Genomic DNA, 24,500 nt, shown 5'->3' with positions numbered 1-24,500 from the left:
GGGGAGATTGGACTGCCATTTGTCAGGGATGGTTTAGGTGTTGGGTCTCCTGCTTGGGCGGGAGGGTTGGACTAGATGACCTACAAGGTCCCTTCCAACTCTGTTAATCTGTTAACACTCTAAATCTCTGCTGGGATGCTGAATTGCAACTTTCTGTTGAACATCCCAGGTCTTTCATAGGTGCACAGAAACACCAAATCCGGTCTGAACATCTGGCTGACTATAGAATAGAATAGAATCTTGGTCAAGTGTGATTGGACACCCAAGGAATTTGTCTTTGGTGAATACGCTCTCAGTGTACATAAAAGAAAAGATAAATTCATCGCGAATCATAAGATGCATCACTTAATGATAGTCATAGGGTGCAAATAAGCAATCAAATCATACTAGGGAACAATCAATATAAATTGTAAGGATACAAGCAACAAAGTTATAGTCAGACAGTCATAAGTGGGAGGAGATGGGTGATAGGAACGATGAGAAGATTAATAGTAATGGTAATATGCAATAGACCATAATAATAGTAATAAATTAAAACCACCTATCCCTCCCAATTCCCAGCATTTTAGGAAACAGCCTAGCTAGTCTAACAGGGAACATACTGTAAATCTTGGTTCAAGTCATCCACGGACTTTTCCCAGGATCTGAATTCAGATCTCTCCATCTCATTCTTTTGGCTCTTTTTTTTAAGTGCCAAAATTGCAGCATCCCTCCCTCCCTCCTCATGCACTGGAAGTAACTATGCAGCAGCCCCGGTGAAGTAGGCACGGCTGCAATGCAGGAAGCCAGACGGACACACCTGGGACACTCCTTCCGGATGCACCAGGACTACAAAACCCATGCTTCCCAGACAACAGAGGCATGCAACTGGGGACAGCTGGAATCTCCCGGGAAGGCAAGTCCTTTCATTCCCAGGCGGTGAGGCTCGCACGACCCTTCCCACCAGATCTGCCAGGAGAGCTGGGGACCATGGGAATTGTAGTCCCCGGGGGCGCCTGGAAGGTCGGGTGCCTGCTTCATTGGAGCATCTGAGGAAGGCGGGCCTTCCAACCTCACCTTGGCTTCCCGTGCGTCCGCCGACCAGCCCCACCGGTTTCCTTCCGCAGCACCCCAGAGACATCGGGGTCTCCGCCCGCAGCTCCTCCGCAGCTCCCGCCCCGCCGGCCGGGCCTCGCCCCGCTTCCCTCGGCCCCGCCTCCAAGCAGCCTCCGCGCGCCGCCATTGGTGGCCCGGTCTCTAGGGGCGCGGCCTAGAGGGTGATCCAAGGAGGGAAGCGTCAGGAGGTTCTTTCCTCCGCGCTCGCTGATTGGCCAGATGGAGAGGCCACCTTGACGCTTTATCTCGGGAATTCTGGGCAATGTAGTTTAAGAGAAGAGGGTAGTTTTTGTGTGTGTGTAGGGAGTGAGAAGCGGTACATTAGAATAGAATAGAGCTGGAAGAGACTTTGGAGGTCTTCTAGTCCAGCCCCCTACTCAAGCAGGAGAACCTGTCCTATATAGTTTCAGATAAGTGACTTTCTAGTCTCTGGCAATGCAGTTGGACTAGATGACCTCCAAGGTCCCTTTCAACTCTGTTACTGTTAAAAGGACAAAGGCGCTTTCTTCACTTCTTGGGGAAAATGGGAGTTTTGGTCCATGCTTCTGTTGGGGGAAGTAGAGGTGGAAAAATCTCATCTGATCTGGTCCTCCTCCTTTTTTCCCCTGCTGAATTTTTATCTGTTTATTTGACCCTCTCGCTGCAAAACAAAAAACAAAAAAACCACGACTCTGAGCAGCTGGTGATGGGAATTGTAGCATGCACCGGGCTGAGGAGGATGGAGTACAGCTATTATCAAAGCCTTGGAACAAATTTTAAAGAGAAATTATGTTAAAGAGAAACTGTGTTCTTACTCTGTATTGGGGAAGGTTGAGAAAGGAATGGAAGGAAGATTAGACATAAACCTTGAAGAGATAGCAGACAAGCCCGTTGTCAACTTACCTCATGACTGAAACTTGGTCCAAGAGTTGAGAAATCTGTGCGGTTTCATGTTGTTCAATAATTTGCCACACTTCAGAATCAGAATAGAGCTGGAAGGGACCTTGGAGGTCTTCTAGTCCAGCCTCCTGCTCAAGCAAGAGATCCTATACCATTTCAGACAAGTGACTGTCCCGTCACCTTAATGAACACACTGTCATAGGGGTAAGAGATTAACTCTCCCTGTTTCCAAAATTCTGTATTCACACCCAGATAAACATTAAATTCGACTGGAGCCGGTCAATACACTGAAATGAAACCATCATGGTAGATTATTGAAGACAGCATAATTATTTTCCAGCTATGTGGGACTTGACAGTTTCTGAAGAAATAAAATGAGACTATGAGGCAGGGATTCAAGCAAAAGTCTTTGGATGCACATTTCCTAAATGTAGTGCTCCAAAAAAAAAAAAAAAAAAAACCTCAGAAGAGAGGGGTTCTTATATGGAGGTGCCTTTATTAGGGTGCCTTTGGTTCCCTCGCACATATGTGCTAGTCGTTCCCAACTCTAGGGGGCAGTGTTCATCGCCGTTTCAAAGCCGAAGAGCCAGCGTTGTCTAAGGATGTCTCCGTGGTCATGTGGCCGGCATGACTAAAGGCTAAAGGTGCACGAAACGCTGTTACCTTCCCACCAAAGGTGGTCCCTATTTTTCTACTCGCATTTTTATATGCTTTCAAACTGCAGGAGCTGGGGACAAGTAACAGGAGCTCACTCCATTATGCGGCACTAGGGATTCAAGCTGCCGAACCGTTGACCTTTCTGATCGACAAGCTCAGCATCTTAGCCACTGAGCCGCCACGCCCCGACGGGGTGCCTTGGAGAACAGGTTTGTGCATTGTGTTAATTCCACAGAATTCATTATCGTTCATTATAATGAATTCCACATAATTCATTATCGTGGGTTAGGAACATAATGAAATATTTTATGACTGGAGATACACACACACACACACACACACTGTGCGGTCATCTGTAGAGGCCAAAGACCATTTTTCAAATATTCAAATATTCTATTCCAAATGCAGGAAGTGGCTTCTTTTGACGTTGTCTGGAAACCAGGGGTGGGACTACAAAGGCAGAGCAATAGTAATATATTTGTATGTGGTGAGCCGGCTAGGCTCGGTTGCCTAAGGATGCATCCAGCCTTCCACCTCCTGAGTTCTGAGCTTTTGCCAGTGGGCTACTCAACCTGGGGAACCTCCTTGAAAGACGCTTCGAGAAGGATCTGCGTTTAGATTTATTTTTAAGGGTCTCCACGCCACCCCCACCCCCCTTGTTCCAGAAAAGGAACCGTCAGTATGGGAAGCGTTGCCTTTGGCGTCACCCTTGCTTTGCTGGCTTCGCTGATTATGTTGGTCAATTGTGTTGTGGTGGTTGCGCTGGGGCGGCTGGTCTGGAAGAACCACTACCCTGGCCTGTGCTTTGTTTTAAACCTCGCGATCTCCGACTACTTGGTGGGCTTCACCATCACGGGGCTGGTTAACCAAGAGCTGTCTGGTCCCGAGTACCAGACCCCTCACTGGACCTGTGTCTTGCAGATGGCTTCCATCACCTGCCCCTCCGCTGCCTCCATCTTCACGGTGATTTTGGTCACCTTTGACCGGTACCTGGCTATTACGCATCCTTTCCGCTACTTCAACATCATGTGCGGATCAGTGGTCGGGATTTGCATCGGAGGTCCTTGGCTGCTGGCTTGTTTGATCGGTTTCCTGCCAGTGATGGTACACAGCTTCCGGGCGGAGAACTACCAAGGCCTCTGCACCTTCTTCGCCGTGTTTCAGCCCACGTACACCCTGGTGGTCCTCTGTGTCAGCTTCTTCCCGGCTTTCTTCGTCTTTCTCTATTTCCACTGCCGCTTGCTCAAGATCGCTTCTCTGCACATCCAGCACATCCGAGAACTGGAACCCGCGGGCCTGCCGGCCACCTGCCCAACCTCCCAGCCTTCCAACGATACCAAAGCCTTGCGTACTGTGGCCATCTTGGTGGGTTGTTTTGCCTTCTCCTGGACCCCCTTCTTTGTGGTGAGCATTGCCCAGATTGCCTGCCAGCGCTGTTACCTCCATGGCCTGCTGGAACACTACCTCTGGGTGTTGGGCGTGTGCAACTCTCTAGCGAATCCCCTCGTCTATGGCTATTGGCAGAAGGAGGTTCGCCTGGAGATCTATCAGATGTGTCTGTGCCTGAAGAACAAAATCTTCCCTCTTTTTCACTCGGACAGCCAACCTGATGCTGCTCCCACCCAGCCTGAGGGACCACTCTATATCATCTCACTAGCCCAGCTGAAGGACTGATGTAAAGTTTGGAGAGAAAAAACCTACTATTCTGGGCACATCTCCTGGTAAGGTTCTTCTCTTATATGCTTCACCAAGTCTTCTGTCCAGAAGCAATGTTATTCCATGGCAAATGGGTACAGAAATTACCATATGTTTCCCGATCTCCCCCCCCCCCGGCCATTGCAGTAAGAAGGCCCCTTTGAACACTGTGTGCATCTCCAACTTACAGGGCGGGGCATAACCTTTTCCTAGGGGGTCACAGCAAGATCGACAGCAGTTTACAACTTCCGCGACACCTCATTTTAAAGCCCATAAAAAACTGAATTGAATGAGCTATTAAATGTTAAATTTGCTTTAAGAATGGCTGGAAAATTCTATTCGGAAGAACAAAGGATCATTGACAGAATAAAATGCATTGCCTTTCGAGAGGCTCACGATGCTGGAGCGACGTTTATCAATCAAAAATGGATTGCAAACAAATTGAAACGTCATCCGGATTGGGTTACTGATAATTGGAACAAAACAGCCCAAGAATGTTTCACAAAATTTGGAGAAGGGCGTCCTCTGCAACTGTCCCAAGAAAGCAAAGCCATCATTGCAACTGGCAGTCGCAAACAACGAAAAGGAAACCGAAAAGTGGCCCAAGAAATCCTTCAAATTCGTGGAAAACGAGTTGATCAAAGGACAATCGGCCGATATCGAGAACGAGAAGGTTTGAAGCCATTCCACGTCATTTGCAAACCATTGAAAACTCAAACACACGTTCAAGATCGGCTTTGGTTGTGCGATTGGTTGTCTGAATGGACCGAGGAAGATTTTCTTCATTTGGCGCCATCTGACGAATTCTTCGTTTATGCCATTCGAAAACCGAATTTCCAGAACGATCGAATTTGGGCTAAAGACGTCGACGACATCGCCAAACATGAACGATATCGACAAATCATTCGCAATCCGACTTGCATCGGGATTTTCGTCATTTTCACAGCCAAGAAACTGCATTGGGTTTTGAAGGATAAAGGGGAATCCTGGGATGGCAGTTATTTCCGTGAGAAAATTTTATTGGAGAATGTCATTCCATTTCTCAGTGATCCAGACAATGTCTTGGTGGTTGGTGAGGCTGTCTTTCTTCATGACAAAGCTCCTTGCATGCGTGCAAATGCGACTCAGCAATTGTTAAAGGAAAACAATGTCGAATTTTGGGGCAATGACGTCTGGCCGGGAAATTCGCCAGATCTCAATCCGGCAGAGAACATTGGGGCCATAATTAAGGATGAAGTGGAAGCTCTGATGATTCAGGAGCAAGGTCAAAATCGATATTCGGTTGAAACTTTGAGAATGAATTTGGAAACTGTGTTGAAAAATCTGGAAAATCGAACGGAACTGTTTGAAGATTTGTTGTGTTCTTATCCACCTCGTTTGAATGCTGTTCGAAGGGCTAATGGTGGTCATACTGACTATTAAATCGTGTCAATAAACTCAGTTTTTGATGGGCTTTCGAATGGTGTATGAATTATTTGTGTTGTTATTACAAGTGTTGCTGTGACCCCCTAGGAAAAGGTTATGCCCCGCCCTGTACAAAGCTATTTATTTCTTCATTAGCTGGATACCCATGCTTTGCTACAAAACTTTATGATTGGGCTTGATACTTAAAGCTTGAAACTTAATGTAGAACATGTAGCTCCTTAGCATCAGAGCATGTTAATATAAGGCAACTGGCAGTTGGAAAAGAGTTATTTTCAGGTGGGAAGGGAGAGTAGAATGCCTAAACTCCCAGCCCACTGGCCAAATGAGTCACGTGCTGGTCACGCCCACGCCAGGTCTAGCAAATGGGCAGCATCAGAGCGCATTAATATAAGGAATTGGCAGTTGGAGCAGATTTCCTTTCAGGTGGGGTGGGGGAGTAGAATGTCTAACTCCTTAGCATCAGTAATTTGTAATTTTAATAGATTTGTATGCCGCCCAATCCCGTAGGACTGAGCATCAGAGCATGTTAATGTAATACTGTATAAGAAATGCTAATGATCTGTGCTTGACCTTGGGGGGGGCAGGGGTGTGTGGCTAGCTCAACATCACTTGCTTCCGGGGGCACCTGTGGTGGGGGGAATCCTCCTGCAGCCCTCTGCCAGCAAAAACGGAGCTCAGGAGGGCTGCATGCGGCCTTCTCTAGCCCCGTTTTCCTTGGCAGAGGCACCACGGTCCAGTCCTTTGCTGTTTCCAGGGTGGCCCCGCAGGCCAGATCTAAGCACCCCATGGGCCAGATCTGGCCCGCAGGCTTTGCGTTTCACACCCCTGCTGTACATTGTGACTAAGCTCTAAAGGGCAATGTTGGCAGTGCCAAGAGACCCTCAAAGTCTAGCACTGGAAAGGAATCAAGAACCTTGATCCCAAAGAAGGACCCATTCTGGATCACCTAGAGGTGTTTGGATAGTTTTTCAAGTTATCTGTGCATTTATTGGCTCATGGGTTCTGACAGAAGAGCAACGGCAGCTGAGTCATAATGTACAGTTGATTTTCTATAGAGGGTTCCCTGCTGCTTTTTACAAGGACAAGTCAACTAAAGATGCAGTCAGGTGAGGTCAGCAGTCTTGAGGTTTTCACTCTTTGGCTCCCATAAACATAAACAATAAGGAAAAAGTGGGGGGGGGGGGAAATACAGTACTATGAAGTTCTGTTTCTTTGACGAAAAAAGGAACACATTTTATTTTTACAATGCAGCCAAACCAACATGGAGTTCCATTCCATTAAGTTTATAAAATTAATTAATAGTTTTTCTGCCGCACCTAAAGAGCTTCGCATCCTGATGAACTTCCTGTTCGATTAGATTGGCAGATGGACCTTGTTTACTCCCCGACCCATTCATAGCCTTGGATCCTGATAAATGAGCCATGGAAAAGCAAGAGTGGAAGCTGGAGGTTTCAAAAGCTTCTAATAATATAACGCTTGCGTATCTTCTCTATGGAAACAGAAGACAGGAATCGCACCTTGCTGAATACAAACTGAATAAGCCTCGTTTGTGCATTACCAGTGACAAAATGGGCCACATGATGTAACAGGACCAAGCAAAGACCAAAGTGGGAAATGTTTAAGATGGGGATGTTTAATGGCCACATTTAATATTGGAAGGATGTCGAGAGATTTATTTTTCCTTCCCTCTGGCAGGATCCAATTGTTGTCCATGTCTTTCAAACTGATATCTATATCTATCTATCTATCGAATCAATCAATCAATCTAATCAATCTATCTATCTATCATCTATCTATCTATCATCTATCTATCTAATCAATCTATCTATCTAATCAATCTATCCAATCAATCTATCATCTATCTATCATCTATCTATCATCTATCTATCTATCATCTATCTAATCTATCTATCTATCTATCTAATCAATCTATCAATATCTATCTCTATCAATCAATCAATCAATCAATCAATCAATCAATCAATCAATCAATCAATCAATGGCTGTGTGTATCTTCCAGCGTAACTCTGGAACGCCTCGGGCAATTTCAATTCTGGGAATTGAAGTCCACATGTCTTAAAGTTGCCAAAGTTGGAGACCTTTGCTTTACAGGGATTTCTGGCAGTTATTCCTGTAAACAATTCTCAGTTCTAGGTGATCATAACATTGGGGGAGACAGAGCAGGGGAGGAAATTAATGGCTTATATTTTTCAATTCCTTCCAGGTGATAAACAATCGTTCTCTGTAAGCAAGCCATTGGCTAATGAAAAACGTTATGGGATATCACTGCTAAGGAAGGAGAGCCTTTATCCAAGCTTTAATAACTCTCGGTGCTTAATTGCGCCAATGATGTCAAGAAAACCTGGAGCATGCAAACATCAGCTCCAAGCGATTACTCATAGAGTCAGTTTTTATTGTCCCTTGATTATGTTTGCCCCTACAAAAACAAACATATAGAGGAGTAAACAATGGCTGAAGAAAACCCGGAAAGGAGGACTATTAGCAAATATGCTGGAGCCCATTAGGGAGGAAATTGAGCTGAAATGCCATCTGTGAGAGCTGCTGGCTGGGTCTCTCATCAACAGCGGATGGAATGACGCCCCCAAAGCATGACAAAGATGACCATTCTGAGCGAAGGACTGTTGTGACGGGGAAAACTCTCAACGCCAATTCCACAAACCACTTCAGATGGAGCAAGGAAGTGAGGATTATCCAATTCTATACATTTGCTAGGTAGGTTGTGACCGATATAGTAGAGATCCTGGTTATGCACGGAACTATCAACACATGTTTTCTGCTTGCTTAAGGGCTGAAGAATCCATCAGGATTAAACCCTGTTCTATTTTCTTTCATAATTGTAACACCCTCTCTCCCTGGGCACCTGCTGTATGGCTATTTTTATTGCCCACTGTGTTGTCACGCACCTGTTGTAGCTGAATCGCGTGGTCAGGATTCATGGCCTTTTTGCTAATGACATCTCTATCCATATCGTGTCTTGGGTAGCCGCGATTTAGCTGTTTTTAATCTGCTCAGTGTAAACACAGATGGGAAATGTAAGGTTCTCTTTAGGAGAGAAGCCACGTTGCTGGATGGTAGCCAAAAAAAATCGGGCTTCGTTTCCTGGAGCATCAGCGCACCGATTTTATTAAAAGGCACGAGCTTTTAGGAGCTGCTAAAAATCAGGCTCTTTCTGATTTTTTTGTTCTTCTAGGCCAGTTACTCTGCAGTCAACCAGAAACTACAATATACTGGATGAATTGTGAGGATTACCTGGGTGATCATTTCTCTAGATTTGAATATGTTTGCAACAATACCAGATCAGGATTCAGGGACATTAATTTAAGCCTGGCAGGTGTATGTATAAAACACCTCGCTGGACAGGCAATTCTTATTTCCTTCTTTTAAAAAGAGACCTGTTCAAACAGGCAGGCGCCTGGCCCAGTTTAAGAAAACTTTTAATATTTGCAGAAATACAAATACGCAGACATCACAGGATTGGATTCCAATAAATAGTTTAATGGGGTTTATACGACAATGAAAGGAGGCCTGCAGCAGCCCCCTTCTTTTCCCCTTTCCTCTGGCATGGGCCAGAGGGGGAAGAGGGATTGCCTGCTGCAAAAGCCACATGGCAGTGAAAAAGGGTTTTTAACTCACAGCTCTCTTCATGGAAGATACAAACACAGACCTAAGTGCTCTCACTCCATGTTCCACCGTCTCCCTTGCGGGGTGGAAAAGCACGTGCACCAGGCTCTGAATACTGTATTTGTGGACCCATCCTCCCCTTCCCCCTTAAGCACCCTCCTAATACTGAGCACTCAGTACATGGAGGGTGAAACGAAGTCCATGTAGACCAAAAAAATAAAAATAATAATACGTGAAGATGCAGGAATGGAGGGAACAGGAGGGGCAGCTGGATGACCAATCCATCTTAAAAAGGGAGCCTCTTCAGCTGCTCGTAGGTGATAAAAAACTGCAGTTGAGTTAAAGAAGTAACTTTTCAAAGGAGGAATTTCTAATCTTTCCCTCCCTCCTCTGGGTCTCGTTTCCAGCTAAGTTAACATGTCTAGTTTTGCATTTCAATGATCCCAAGAGCCCAAGCGGACTTACAAGGCTAGAATTGCAGAAATCAAGAGAATATGTTAGTGTGAAAAGAAGACAAAAATTAAAAGCAATAAACAAATTAACAGCCCTGATTCCCCCCCCCAACACACACAATTTGGAATTATAATGGTTAATCATCATCTATGATACAGGGGGGAAAAAGGGGGAGGATAAGATATTTTATATCACTTCAGTAGAAGGAACAGCTCTGGATAGCTACCCAAAGATCAGCTAATATCCTGAGTGCATCATGAATATCAAATTTGGGCAGGGTTCGCCTATCACTTGAACAGGACTCTTTCCCAAGCATTAAAGATCCAATAACTGGATTTGATAAGGATAGAATTTCTATTTCTATTTCTTAAATTTATAGGCTGCCCAATCCCGAAGGACTCCGGGCGGCTTTCAGAAATAAAAATATTAAGAAAAAAGTTAAAAAAACAAACAGAAGGCGGAGGATTAAAAGAAACACATCATGCACCCAGACTAAGCGGGGCTGGACCTCGGTCAAGAGGTCAACAGCCCCAGGCCTGCCGGAATAGCCAGGTTTTGATAGTTTTTCGGAAGGCCATGAGAGTGGCCAGTCTACCCAGTAGCTTCTGCTCCCCCAAAGTGTGTAGAATTATTCAACTCCCAAATTCACGTGGACTGCCTACATCAGCACATCCCCCCCCAAAAAAAATACACTGTTCAAATGTCTCTGCAGAACAAATTGTTCTGGGAGGCTAAACTGATCTTTAATTGTATGAGTTAAAAATTCAGAAGCTCCCTTTGCACAGCAGGTCAAGGGTGCCTAAATTTGACCCTATCTTTCTTCGCTTTTGGGATTCAGCAAGTTGTATGAATCAAACGAGGTCGATTAACCACTCAAAACCCTGTGTAAACACAGGAATAGCTATAGCAATCCAAATTAAGTGCATAGAGCAATTTTTGTTTAACATATAGCTCAGAGTGATTGTTCTGGTATATAATAATAACAATCAGGTTCACACAACCTGCTGAATTAGATCAGAATAGGTCTGGGTTAACTTATGATTCAGCATTTGCAGGAAATATGTCACATCTACAAAACTCTTGGCTACGATCGATAATTGCTTCAAAACTATTCCCCAGCCTTCCCTGCATGATGGTGCCTCTGCCTATGCATACAAAAGGATACAATGATATTCCAGGGACCAAGTCTCAACCAATTTGGCCAGAAGCCTTTGTAAAGTGCGAAGAAACCCTCACTTTTCCAAGTCTGTAGAGGCGATAAGAAGCCAGATTCAAAGTACATCCCAGTCTACACCTTCTGTGTTGCCCCCAACATTTTTTAGATTTACATCCTGCCTTTATTTAGGAGCTTGGAGCACCCCATAAGGGGAGTCCCATTTCACCCCTATATACTGCTTCCGCCACAGCAAGAAAAGTAAGCAGTAGAGGAGGAGATAGAGACAAAGTCAGCCAATGCATTTCCATGACTTAGGGCCCTGATGTCGAACCTGTGGCACGCAGAGCCCTCTCTGTGGGCACACGCACTGTTACCAGCTGGTCTTCATGGGTGCCAGAGTGCCAGAAAACAGACCAAAACTAAGGCATTTTTCAGGCTGTTTTCAGGCTTATTTTCTGGCTGGTTTTAGGCCATTTTTCAGGGTGTTTTCAGGCTGTTTTCTGGGCCATTTTCCGACTGTTGTTTTTGGCCATTTTTGGCCCAAAAACCAGCCTGAAAACAGCCCGAAAAATGCCCAAAAAACAGGCAAGTGTGTGCCAGCCAGCTGCTCTTTGGATTTCCGGTGCTCTGGCACACATGTGCACATGCGTTCTGGCTTGGGCACTTGGTGCCAGAAAGATTCGCCATCACTTACTTAGGGTGAGAATGAACCAGGTGTCCCTACTATTAGTCCAGCACCCCTGAACCGCTACACCACACTAATCCTGACTCACTCAAGATGGTCACCCTTTGTTCTTACCTTTAGCAGGCCGTCCATTGTTCCCCTATACAGCTCCACGCTTCCCACTATGGCCCGCTGGTTCATCATGCGGGTACGAACCACGTCCACTGGATTGGAAGCTATGGCACCAGCCAGCCCACAAGTGAAACTGGAACTGGACAGACAAGCATAGAAGAAACCGCTTAAAAGCCGGTGCATCTCACAAAGTAACTAGAGATTGTGAATTCCTTCCTTCTGATTTCAGGAACAGGCCTAGTGTAATTATTGGGAGAAAATGTGCAATGGAAACCACAAGTTTTAGTTGTGTGTGGCACAATGACAAATTCTTCCTCTGAGTTTTCCAGAACTCATGTAAAAATTTAAGGACAGTAATACTGGTGCCTCACCAAAAGATGGCTTTGACACCATAGTCTCTTTGCTCCTTACAATTTCTAACACAGGTTCACATCTGTTCTTGTTATATTTAAATGCTACGAGCTCTCGATTACACATAATATTGCACCATAAATCTTAAGTTTATAGAGCTGGGTTCACATGTCATACTGAATCAAAACTAAACAAGTCCATAATGTGGCTTAATGCAATACCAGTATCCACCCACTAGGAGGAGGCACGATCTCCAGAAGACACCGGGAAAAACTCCAAAATGTGACCTCGACTACTTATACTCCATGCCCACAATCCATGCTTCGTTTCACAGCCTACACAACTTGAGAGAAATACATTTAGGTCAACCCCCAGAACAGTGGCAGGTACTCACATAAAATGTGTCAGAATTGTGTCCCCCATGAGTCCTGAAAGTATTAAATGTTTCTTGGTGATGTCATAGACTGGTAACTCAACTCCTACCACAATAGCAGCTCGCTGAGCCGTGGGAACTACACCCTAGCCGAAGAAAAGACCAGAAGTTAGTATGGCTTTAACCACATCTTGCTCAACGACCTATCGTATGACTTCCATTTATCCCATCCTTAACTGTTTTGAAGTTTGCAGGTTGCTTCATTTTTCAACGGGTGAAATTCCACTGGCATTTAGGTGTGATCTCAAGACTCATGCTTATAGAACTCCTTTAAAAAGATAGATCTATACACCTGATTTATCAATTCCTCTTTTGACAAGATTCTGATTTCATTAACAAATGTTAATGCCGAAAATTAAAATCTATTATTTGCTCTGCATTATTCTGGTTTACGTTATTTTGCTTTTGCTTGCTTTGCCGTTCTCGTTCCTCGACAGAATTAGGGTCTTACTGGCTGGTCCCCGAAAATCAAAAATAAGGGACCTTGATGAAGGACAGCACTTCAATTGAGGGAAAGTATTAAAATTATTCCACTACTCTCAATATTTTTTTTAAAAAAATATGATGGCTACCACCACGTTTATAACTTTCTTTCATACACAACTGTGATTCTAAAAATTCTAAGAGTCAACCACCAGGTTGTCACAGCTGCCTAAGGTTTGATTCTTAAATCCAACATGTTTAAGCTGATGGTCAGCAGGTTCAAGCCTCCACTGAATAGACCTTAGCAATAGCATTTAGACTTATATAGTGCTTCATAGTGCTTTAAAGCCCTCTCTGTTTACAGAGTTTACAGAATCAGTCTATTGCCTCCAAGCATCTGGGTTCTCATTTTACCGACCTCAGAAGGATGGAAGGCTGAGTCAACCTTGAGCCAGTGCGGATTGGACCGCTGGCAGTGAGTTGAATTAGCCTGCAATACTGCATTCTAACCCTGCGCCACCATGGCTCATAATACTGGAAGGCCCTGGCCAAGGACTCTTTTTTTAGAACAACCAAACTCACAGCATTCTGGAAGTGACAATGAAATGATGGTTGGATCTTTTGAGCATCACTAGGTGTTCTCAGAGGAGAATCACAGCACTGATGATCTTACTTAATTAGATAATGAAACAATTGCAAGCTCAGAGAGCACCAAGGACCTCACAGTCATCTTTCTCCTCCTCCTCCATCCCCCCCCCCCTTTCTGGCATGGATGATGTAGTTTGGTAATGAAACTCCTGCAAGGAAACAACCCAATTCAGAGTATCGATACCCGAGGAAAGTCAGAATAAAAACATAATTAAAAACTGTCTTAGAAAAGTGGTTTACACGTTTTCCTTTGGAAGCAACAACCAAATACATGGAGAATGGGAGGGAACACAAGAAGCCCTTACCCTCCAGAGGCCCCGCGTGCCTTCCTGCTGGTAGATGTCTATGAAGCTTCCAATCATGCCTCCCTGGAAGAGGCTGCCCTGAGCTTGCATCCGAATCTAAAAATGAAGAGAGCAGGAAAATCAGTGGACCTATGATCCAATATTTCTGTTAACCCTAAACCATTTCTGACAAGCATCTGTCCAGTCTCTTCTTGAAAGCTTCCAGTGATGAAGCTCCCACCACTCCCAAAGGCAAGCTGTTCCATGGGTTGATTGCTCTGTCAGAAAATCTCTCCTTATTTCCAGGTTGAATCTCTCCTTGGTCAGTTTCCATCCATTCTTCCTTGTCTGGCCTTCAGGGGCTTTGGAAAAGAGCTGGACCCTCCTCCTCTCTGTGGCAGCCCCTCAGATATTGGAAGACTGCTATCATGCCTTCCCTGGTCCTTCTCTTCACTAGACTAGCTAGGCCCAGTTCTTGCCATTGTTAATCTAGTGAAGAGAAGTAATATAATACAATATAATACAATAGCAGAGTTGGAAGGGACCTTGGAGGTCTTCTACTCCACCCCCCTGCCTAGGCAGGAAATCCTATACCATTCCAGACAAATGGCTATCCAACATCTTCTTAAAGACTTCCAGTGTTGGGGCATTCACAACTTCTGGAGGCAACTTCTGTTTCACTGATTAATTGTTCTAACTGTCAGGAAATTTCTCCTCAGTTCTAAATTGCTTCTCTCCTTGATTAGTTTCCACTCATTGCTTCTTGTCCTGCCCTCAGGTGCCTTGGAGAATAGTTTGACTTCCTCTTCTTTGTGGCAACCCCTGAGATATTGGAACACTGCTATCATATCTCCCCTAGTTCTTCTTTTCATTAAACTAGACATACCCAGTTCCTGCAACCGTTCTTTATATGTTTTAGCCTCCAGTCACCTAATCATCTTTGTTGCTCTTCTCTGCACTCTTTCTAGAGTCTCCACATCTTTTCTAGGGAAGTGAAGAGAAGACTTGCCATTGCTAGTCTTCGATAGCTGGATCAAGCCTGCAAAAACAGGCTCTAAATGTTTTACTAGGCAGATTCCTTAGGATATAGAAAAAGTCCTTGCTAAGCCACTTAGCAACTGTTTGACATTAGAGCAGATCCCCCAAAAGGGTCCTCAGCACACAAACCCCACCGCGACATAGCTGTATTTTGGATGCTTGGCAGCCAGCGCACCTTTACAGCCGGTTTCATCATTGTGTGGTCATGTGTTATGGTTTGTGACATTTTGGCCAGAAACAACCCGCAAAAAATATCCATAGGAATGCATTGGCTCACTTAACAACTGCCGCATAAAAGGCCATAAAATCAGGTCAGTTACATGGGTGCCTCGACTTACAACATCATGACTGACGAAGGCAATGCTAGCCTCCATTTTAGTCATAAGTCGAGAACTATTTGCAATCTACAGGTAAATCCTCCACTTGCAACAACAATTAAGCCCAGAAACTGGCCAAGTGAAACATTTGTTAAGTGAATTTTGCCTCTATTTTACCATTTTTCTTGCCCCAGTTGTTAAGTGAATCACTGTAGTTAGTAAATTAGTAGCACAGTTGTTACGGGAAACCGGTTTCTCTATTGACTTTTGCATCTCAGAAGATTTCAGCAGGAGAATCACGTGACTGCAGCCGTCATAAATACCAGTCAATTGCCAAGCCTCTGAATTTTAATCCCTTAACTGCGATGCCAGTTAAGTGTGAAAAACGGTTATCAGTCACTTTTTTCAAGGATGTTGTAACTTTGAATGGCCACTAAATGAACTGTTGTAAATCGAGGACTACATGTATCGATAGAGCGGTGCTGCAAGAGACGGTTATAGAATTTGAAAATGCCAGGAAGTAAAAATAAAAAGCATCAAGAGACCAGCAATGATACACAGCGACAAGTATCCCACAAGGGAGGCTCCTCTTACCTTTAGTACATCTGTTGGATTAGCCATAGTGGAGGAGATCACCCCTGAAATCACTCCACAGATGACATTGATTAATATCGTTTCATCTGCAATTAGAAAGAACATGGTGTAACCCAAAATGCTGCTTAAGAAGAAAAAGAAAGCAACAGAAGTTAAGATTTCAGGAAGGAAAAGTAAAGATGAAAAAGAGTATATGTTCTTATATATCAATTTATTTATTTTAGGGGAAAGACCAGGTGCTCAGATTTTCAAACCATCTCTTTCTTGTACCTAAAGATATTGCAAATCTTCAGGATTCCAATCAAGCCATTCTTTTTCCAGATCGTGAGTGTATAAAGCAGCAAGTAGATGAACCCATTTCCTTGCTTTTTCCCCCAGAATGGTTAAGATTCTAAAAAAAGGAATTGCCACCCAATCCCTTAGGCTCCCTGGGAGGCATCTACGCAGAAAGAATTTTGGACAGAAAGTCTGTAGAGATTCTCAGTCATCCAGGTTATGGTTGTCCCAAAGGTGCTTTTTCAGGAGGCAGGTGGACTTCCTTGCTTTTTCTTTTGAAGACGTTTCCCTTCTTATCCAAGAAGCTTCTTAAGCTCTGACAGGACAGTGAGGAATGGAAGGATTGATATTCCTTGCAGACAGCTGGTCATCTGCATCCTTTTAGTGGGTCATTGAAGCCCTTGGAGGTTTATCTGTGCCTTTAGGATCACCTGAGTAGTGCTCCTAGTTCCTGTAGTCTGCGTTTTTCTCTTTGGAAATCCATTCCTAATCCCACACCATTCCAAAGGTGTTCATCCCAAATTGTATAACTAAAAGTCTGTCCCTGAAGACACAGATTATCTGATTTATATTCCTTGAGAGACTTTTCGGTCCCTAAAGATACAGTTAATCCTTCCATTCCCCACTGTCCTCTCAGCTGAAGAAGCTTCTCGGGTGAGAAGCAAAATGTCTTCAAAAGAAAAGAAAAAACCAAGAAAGTCCAATTGCCTCCTGAAAAAAAGCACCTTTGGGACAATTTTGGATAGAGATTCAGTAGAATCTGAGAACCGGAAATAATAATAAAAAAATACCCAGCCAATGTGATTAGAGAATTAGTTCAGAAAGGAAAAGCCAAGAGTTAGAGCAGAGTTAGGCTGGGGAGGGCAGGGGTACTGACCGCAGCACTCTCCAAAGAGACCGGGTCACTCTCTGCCCAGGGCCTGCAGGAAAACAAACATTTAAGACATAGTTCCCATAAGCAGAGACCACAACACACAGCATATGTGATAGTGTAGACAGAGGCAATTGGATGGGCGATGAGAAGGCAGGCAGGGCAGCACAACATCTGGGTTTTCATTGGCGTGACGTTCCCCCGTTTTGAATGTTGGAACGAGCGTCAAAATGACTAAAACTTTTTTAAGAAGAAAAGCACTGGATTCTAATCACTCTGGAGATTCTCAGTCATCCAGGTCATGGTTGTCCCAAAGGTGTTTTGTTTTTTTTCAAGAGGCCACTGGACTTCCTGGTTTTCCTTTGAAGATGTTTCACTTCTCATCTGAGAGCTGAAGAAGCTTCTTGGATCAGAAGCAAAACGTCTCCAAAGGAAAAAAACCCAGAAAGTCCAGTTGCCTCTTGAAAAAAAAAAGCAGCTTTGGGACAGGATTCTAACCTTCATCAAGGAAAATAGGAGAACCAAGGGACTTGATCTAGATTTATGAAAATGTCAAAGAAGAGGAAACTAAGTACAGATAGTTCTCGACTTACGACCATATCGAGCCCAACATTTATGTTGCCAAGTGAGAGACCACTATTAAATGAATTTCCCCCCATTTTACAACCTTTCTGGCCGTTCTTAAGTGAATCACTGTGGTGGTTAAGTGAATCAACGGGGTTGTTAAGTGAAATCTGGCTGCTCCATGGACTTTGCTTGCCAGGAAGTCACAAAAGGCAATCAGATGAGCCTGGGATACTGCAACTGTCATAAATGTGAATCAAGTAGCATTCGAATTTTGATCAAGTGTACCAAGGGGAGGCTGCAACAGTCGTAAGAGTGAAAAGCAGCCATAAGTCAACTCTGTTCAGCGATGCTGTAACTGCGAATGGTCACTAAATGAATTGTTGTAACTCGAGGACTACTTGTAGAAGCAAGTAGGTGGAATGAAGGCCTGAACTTTGCTTGCTGTGGCAAACTTCCTGGCTCTGTGACCGAGCATTTCCCCTTTGTCCCATCTGTTTTATCTAGAAAAGAGACCATGTTCTCTCTGATAAAAACATCTGTGCAGCCATATCCTGATGTGCTCCACAGCAGCTTTTGCTTCAATACAGCTATTGATGAATAGCAATAGCACTTCGACTTATATACTGCTTCACAGTGCTTTTACAGCCCTCTCTATAAGCGGTTTACAGAGTCAGCCTTTTACCCCCAGCAATCTGGGTCCTCTTTTTACCCACTTCGGAAGGATGGAAGGCTGAGTCAACCTTGAGCCTGGTGAGATTTGAACTGCCAAATTGCATGTATCTGGCAGTCAGCAGAAGCAGCCTGCAGTACTGCACTCTAACCACTGCGCCACCGCAGCTCATATGATTGATAATGAAAACCTTTTCAGGGCCTGAGTGCAATGCAACCAGGGAAATGCATCCCAAAGTGGCATAGGAAGAATCAGAAGTATAGATTGAGGAGAGAAAAGCATAGTTCAAACTGTCTTGGGGTTAAAAAAAAATGCCAGCCCCAAGCCCTTGATATGGAACATAGGTGATTTTTTCCACTTTTATATCATCCTTGGCATTTCTCTTTGCCCATCTTGGGAATCTGAAAGTCCAAGCAGCTCAGGTGAGCCACAGCCAGACTGATTATCACCACAAAGAACCACAAAGTATTTTTAGCATACCAACCTTCTAAACGTTTCACAAAAAGTCGTTTCAAACTCTGGTATATACCAATCTTTATGGTGCCGTAAGATGCTTGTCTTAATAATGCCGGTGCAATGCTGAAACACACAAAGAACAACAATGATCCATATTAGGAAAACAGCAGCACTCCCACACTTCATTTCAGCGAGCCTCACAACAAACCATCAGTGAACCGTGTAACGCATGGGTTAGTCCTTCATGTGATCCCAACAATATTGCCGTACAGATAGGCCTTGACTTACGACCACAATTGAGCCCAAAATTTAGGCTGCTAAGTCAGAAATGTGTTGGGTTTTGCCCTATTTTACGATTTTTCTTGTCACATTTGTTAACTGAATCACTGCAGTTGTTAAGTTAGTAGCACGATTGTTAAGTGAATAGCAATAGCACTTAGACTATATACCGCTTTACAGTGCTTTACAGCCCTCTCTAAGAGGTTTACAGAGTCAGCATCGTTACCCCAACAATCTGGGTCCTCATTTTACTGACCTTGGAAGGATGGAAGGCTGAGTCAACCTTCAGCTGGGATGGATGGGGAAGGGAGGGGAGGGGGGAAGGAAGGAAAATAGCATAGCTCTTTGACTTATATACCGCTTCACAGTGCTTTACAGCCCTCTCTAATCAGTTTACAGAGTCAGCATATTTGCCCCCAACAATCTGGGTCCTCATTTTACCCACCTCGGAAGGATGGAAGGCTGAGTCAACCTTGAGCCTGGTGAGCTTTGAACTGCCAAATTGCAGGCAGCCAGCAGGCAGCGGAAGTAGCCTGCAGTACTGCACTCTAACCACTGTGCCACCACGATTCAATCTGGTTTCCCCTTTGACTTTGCTTGCCAGAAGGTTGCAAAAGGGGATCACATGACCCTGGGACACTGCAACCGTCATAAATAGGAGTCAGTTGTGAAGCGTCCCAATATAAATCATGTGATCCTGGGGATTCTGCGTGAAAAAATGGTCATAAGTCACTTTTTTCAGTGCCATTGTCACTTTGAACAGTCATTAAACAAACTGTGGTAAGTCGAGGACTACCTATGTGTGGTAGGCAAGAAGCTGTGCATACAGGAGATGGAAATGGTACTTACCCGGAATACAATGCTAGAATGCCTTCTTCTCTGGAGATGCGGAACAAGGCATGGAACATGCCCCGGTATTTGATCTCTCGGAAACGGGAATCAATGCTTTGACCTTGGACCTGAAGTCGTGTTTTGGTGAGATCCACAGGGAAGGTTCCTAGGATAGAAGAAGCCGCTGAATCACATAGTGGAAATGGATCGAATGATTGCTCTATTAGCTGTACCGCAATTTGTAGGATTGACGATAGATCAGTCACAGACCTGACTTTTTTCCCCTAGTGTTGAAGGGGGTTTGAGGCTAGCTAAACTGTCCAACTTGATCTAATAAAATTCTTCATGGTACAAGCATTCCAAGGGCAATAAAGAATATCAGGGGGATTCTGCAATGGTCTTTGTCGTGAAATGTAGTCCAGATTCCCAGCAGGGAGGGAGTGCATTCCAGAGGAATGAAAGACAGTAATTTTAGGTAGTTTGGTTGGGAAGAAGAGAGACAAGTCTCTTCCTAGACCTTCTCAGAGTATATATTTAACAATGCAAGTAACTGCTATAGTTCAGCAAGATTCTGTTTAGAGGTGAGGGACAATAAAGGAATCTGCCTCCAAGTAAATATGAACGTGTTTCTTGATTTGGGGCTTTTGACAGTCTACAATCTTAAGTTTTGTGCAGACTGATTGATTTTCAGAAGTACAACTCTGGTGGGAGCAATTCTTATTAAACTTTATTAAGAAATTATATACGGCTGCCCAATTTAGTCACAGTGATCCCGAACAGATTACAGAAGTAAAATCCCAAATCCCAAACCCAATAAATCTCAGCCCACAGACGACAATAATCAAATCAACCATTTTTCATGGGCCCCGTATCACCCTGGTCCCCAGGTCCATTGGCAGAACCATGTCTTCATGGATTGCCTTTCAAAAGAGTATCAAGGTGGAGAAATCTTATTTTTTGCAGGAATGATGTTCCAAAGATAGGGAGCCATTAGGAGAAGACCCTTCTTCTTGATCCCACCAGACGGAGCTCCTTCATGGAGAAGACCTGTAACATACCCTGAATAGATTTTTCACTTAGCAAAGGTAGGTTAACACTTTAACCGAACAACAGAGTTGGAAGGGACTTTGGAGGTCTTCTAATCCAGCCCCCTGCTCAGACAGGAACCCCTATACCATTTCAGACAAATGGTAATCTAATCTCTTCTTGAAAACCTCCAGCCAAGTTGGTGCACCCATGATTTCTGATGGGAAGCCTCTCCACGGATTACAGATAGTTCTCGATTTACAACAGTTTATTTAGTGACTGTTCAAAGTTATTACAGCCCTGAAAAAAGTGACTTACAACCGTTTTTCACACTTACGACCACTGCGGTCTTCCTAGTGGTCAAAATTCAGACGCTTGGCAACTGACTCATATTTATATAAATCGAATAAACCTAAACCTTATGACGGTTGCAATGTCCTGGACTCATGCGATCCCCTTTTCCGACTTTCTGACAAGCAAAGTCAATAGGGAAACCAGAGTCACTCAGCCAGTGTTGCTAGCTTAACAATTGTGGGTGATTCACTTAACAACTCTGGCAAGAAATGGAGCAAAACTCACTTAACCAATTTCTGACTTAGCAACCTAAATTTGGGGGTGAGTTATGGTCTTAAGTCGAGGATTACCTGTACAGCAATATTACAGGGATAAAATGAAAGACTAAACCATGAGTTACGTAGCGTTGTGAGGTTCGCCTACCACAAACAATTGGGGAGGGCCCCTCAATTGTGGTCGTAAATCGAGGACTACCTGTTCTTATCCCAACTGTCAGATGAAAATTTTAGGATGCAAGTTTTGACCGGTTTCACATCAGCTCCTGTGACAGTAAGTGTCACGCTTCCACCTCTATGGAGATTCTTAGTCATCCAGGTTGTCCCCAAAGGAGCTTTTTTTTCAAGAGGCAAATGGACTATCTGGTATTTTCTTTGAAGACGTTTCGCTTCTCATCCAAGAAGCTTCTTCAGCTCTGACTGTCTGGAGAATCCTTCCATTCCACACCATCCAGTCAGAGCTTCTTTGGATGAGAAGCGAAATGTCTTCAAAGGAAAACAAAAAAGTCCAGTTGCCTCTTAGGGAAAAAAAGAAGCATCTTTGGAGTGTCAGCTTGAATCTGCACAACAATAACTCCGGCATTGTGATGTTCTTTCTCCCAAATAAGGACTGGACACTCAAGGTCAACTGCTGGACAGTGATTTGGGGAGGAGGGGGGGAGAGCTGGGCCAAGACCAGGCCGCCCAACGGATTTTCCTGCCCTTTCTCGCCTGGTCTCCGCAGGCCGAGTGGGAGCAGGTAGGCCGCAGTGGAACCGGGCTAGGGCGTTGCTAGGCACCGGGGAAAGGGGCGTGGCCTACCGCCCGGTAACTCGAAAGGGGCGGTGTCAAGAGAAAGCGCGCATGCGCGCGGGGCCCAGCCTTTCCTCTCCATCTCACCCACCGAATTCGGCCACGAGCGACGCCAATCCCCCGTAGACGAACGGCTTCCAGCTGAGGACGGACATCGCGGCTGCGGAGGAAGGAAGCCACCGGGCCCCCTCCCCCCTTTCCAGGTGGGGCTTCGTCCTTCCTTGAGCGCCAAGCCGCGCTCCCTCGTTTCTTCCCCCAGCCGGAGAGGATTCACGCTTGGTCCAGACGGCAGCCGGCAAAGGCCAAAAGTCTTACAAAGGAGAAGGGAGGGGGGGGGAAAGGAGGTTCGCTCTCAGCGGGCTGGGGAAATGCGGAGGAGAATCTCGAGGCTTGCGATTGGAGGAGCTGGTAGGTTGGGCCTAAAAGCAGCCAATGGCAGAGAAAAGTCTGGGCGAGAGGCGCCTGCCCCGCCCCTCCTCCTCCTCTGGTAAGGTGTTCTCCGCAAGATCGAAGGAGGCGTGGCTAAGCCAAGAGGGGGCGGAGCCCAGAGGGGGAAGAGAAGGCTTTGATCTTGCCAAGGGCACCTTTCCATCAGCCGCAAATTGGGGAGCAAACCAGCAGGAAGATGCACAGCAGCTCCATCTGCAATAGGGAAAATCTTGCTTATTCCAGTTCTCCCTGGTGGGGCATTCACCAATGGAAGGGCAGTTTTAAGAATATGATGGAGGGCTGTCTGCATTCACCCGTGCTGGAAGGTCTGGCAGATGTGTTCATGCAGCAGGCAAAGCTCAGCTAGCTTTTTCATTTTTGTGGCTTCGCACAAGAAGCCCATTAACGTTACGTTTAGGGTTCGGTGTAGTGTGCGGCCTCAGAAAACGAATTGTGCCTACATATAATAATAATAACAACAGCCAGAATTAAGGGCAAAATTGGAAAAATGAAAGTATATCTCGTGGTGGAATAGTGATAAAGTGCTAGAATGTGTGAGATGGATAGGCTGACAATGGAAATAAAAGATAGGAGGAGAAACTAAATACAATTAGATTTGGAATATATGGTACAGCTGGTTAGAGAATAGAAGCAAAGATTAAGGAATCGTTAAAGAAAAATGATCAACAAAATAGATAATAAACATAAGGATAGTTAAAGATATGCAATGTTAAAGTATGACAAGTGATAAAAATGTTTATATGTAATATATATATATTACAACCCCCGGTATGGCCAAATATGGGAGGAGGATCACTACTTCCATTCTCTGTCCTTCGGCTCGTCACAAGAGACCATCCAGACAGAACCCAATTTTTTTTTTACTGTTGCCTTTTTGTTACATTTGTTATATTTTTTTGCTGTTAAATAAATAAAGGGAGACTAGTATAGATCTATTTCAAGCTATTTAGCTCTCATCAGCTAGCCATACCCTTACTGGGAATCGAGCCTGTGCTGTATTGCCTTTAAGGCAGATGTGTTAACCATTGAGCCACAGAGCTCAACTCCTTATCAGCCAGCCAGGGTGAAAGGTATCTATTTAGATTTTACAACCCCCGATATGCCCAAATATGGGAGGAAGATCACTACTTCCATTCTCTGTCCTTCGGCTCGTCACAAGAGACCATCCAGACAGAACCCAATATTTTTTTTACTGTTCCCTTTTTGTTACATTTGTTATATTTGTGCTGATAAATAAATAAAGGGAGACTAGTATAGATCTATTTCAAGCTATTTAGCTCTCATCAGCTAGCCATACCCTTACTGGGAATCGAGCCTGTGCTGTATTGCTTCTAAGGCAGATGTGTTAACCATTGTTCTGTCTGGATGGTCTCTTGTGACGAGCCGAAGGACAGAGAATGGAAGTAGTGATCTTCCTCCCATATTTGGGCATACCGGGGGTTGTAAAATCTAAATAGATACCTTTCACCCTGGCTGGCTGATAAGGAGTCGAGCTCTGTGGCTCAATGGTTAACACATCTGCCTTAGAGGCAATACAGCACATATGTGTATATATATATATAACATCTGCACAGTCCATAGATTACTATAGGTTCCTAATTTCTAGTTAGTAGTGTGGGAAGTTATCACCCAGCCCTCTCACAGAAAAATGAAATATCCTAGGAAATATTGAAAAGGCAGAATATTTCTCTGGATATGAAAAGAAAGAAACATGTTTTAAAAGATAGAATAGTTTCCTGTAGCTTCCTGCCCATCCCCACTGTTAATGGGCCATTGAGAAGGCCAGGCTAGTCCCTTTTACATAATAGACTTCTCCACTGCAGCTCC

The 24,500-nt window shown here is 44.5% G+C and overlaps 3 protein-coding genes across 4 annotated transcripts in view; 1 reads left to right on the top strand and 2 right to left on the bottom strand.

Moving 5' to 3' along the window:
- Window positions 1-1,222, bottom strand: part of ENOX2 (ecto-NOX disulfide-thiol exchanger 2) — a 44,726-nt gene extending 43,504 nt beyond the window's left edge. The window contains exon 1 of the mRNA XM_087727634.1: window positions 1,057-1,222. Coding sequence (XP_087583760.1) covers window positions 1,057-1,222 — 166 coding nt within the window. The remainder of the gene's footprint in view (window positions 1-1,056) is intronic.
- Window positions 1,223-3,211: 1,989 nt separating this feature from the next.
- Window positions 3,212-4,305, top strand: GPR119 (G protein-coupled receptor 119). The gene has a single exon (XM_014070382.2). The coding sequence runs from the start codon at window positions 3,313-3,315 to the stop codon at window positions 4,303-4,305; it is 993 nt and encodes a 330-aa protein (XP_013925857.2). The 5' UTR covers window positions 3,212-3,312.
- Window positions 4,306-9,246: 4,941 nt separating this feature from the next.
- On the bottom strand, window positions 9,247-22,640 carry SLC25A14 (solute carrier family 25 member 14). 2 transcript variants are annotated; one of them, XM_087727307.1, is made up of 10 exons: window positions 22,315-22,640; window positions 19,855-20,002; window positions 18,755-18,849; window positions 17,040-17,082; window positions 15,887-16,007; window positions 13,959-14,054; window positions 12,544-12,668; window positions 11,802-11,937; window positions 11,012-11,092; window positions 9,247-9,721 (listed from the first exon to the last, which is right to left on the bottom strand). In XM_087727307.1, exons 1-10 carry the CDS (start codon window positions 22,376-22,378, stop codon window positions 9,680-9,682), a joined length of 951 nt encoding a protein of 316 aa, XP_087583433.1. In that variant the 5' UTR covers window positions 22,379-22,640; the 3' UTR covers window positions 9,247-9,679. The 2 variants fall into 2 exon arrangements, with proteins under 2 accessions (XP_087583433.1, XP_087583432.1); XM_087727306.1 differs by lacking the exon at window positions 17,040-17,082 and having other exon boundaries at window positions 15,887-15,972; window positions 22,315-22,628.
- Window positions 22,641-24,500: the final 1,860 nt, after the last annotated feature.

Source organism: Thamnophis sirtalis, unplaced genomic scaffold (genome assembly GCF_051295495.1).
Source record: "Thamnophis sirtalis isolate CommonGarterSnake01/CBP01778 unplaced genomic scaffold, rThaSir2_p1.2 scaffold_13, whole genome shotgun sequence".
In the NCBI taxonomy this organism is placed as follows: Eukaryota; Metazoa; Chordata; class Lepidosauria; order Squamata; family Natricidae; genus Thamnophis; species Thamnophis sirtalis.
The sequence above is the reverse complement of the archived record's forward strand: the minus strand, read 5'-3'. Positions and strand labels throughout refer to the sequence as shown.

Bases quoted from the DNA above. Each gene is read 5' to 3' on its own strand.
- GPR119 (XM_014070382.2), top strand. From the start codon at position 3,313: ATGGGAAGCGTTGCCTTTGGCGTCACCCTTGCTTTGCTGGCTTCGCTG.
- SLC25A14 (XM_087727307.1), bottom strand. From the start codon at position 22,378: ATGTCCGTCCTCAGCTGGAAGCCGTTCGTCTACGGGGGATTGGCGTCG. The intron at 18,850-19,854 runs GTAAGTACCATT...TGTGTGTTTCAG, and splicing joins ATTCTAGCATTGTATTCCGG to CATTGCACCGGCATTATTAA. The intron at 16,008-17,039 runs GTCAGTACCCCT...CTTCTTAAGCAG, and splicing joins TCTCTTTGGAGAGTGCTGCG to CATTTTGGGTTACACCATGT.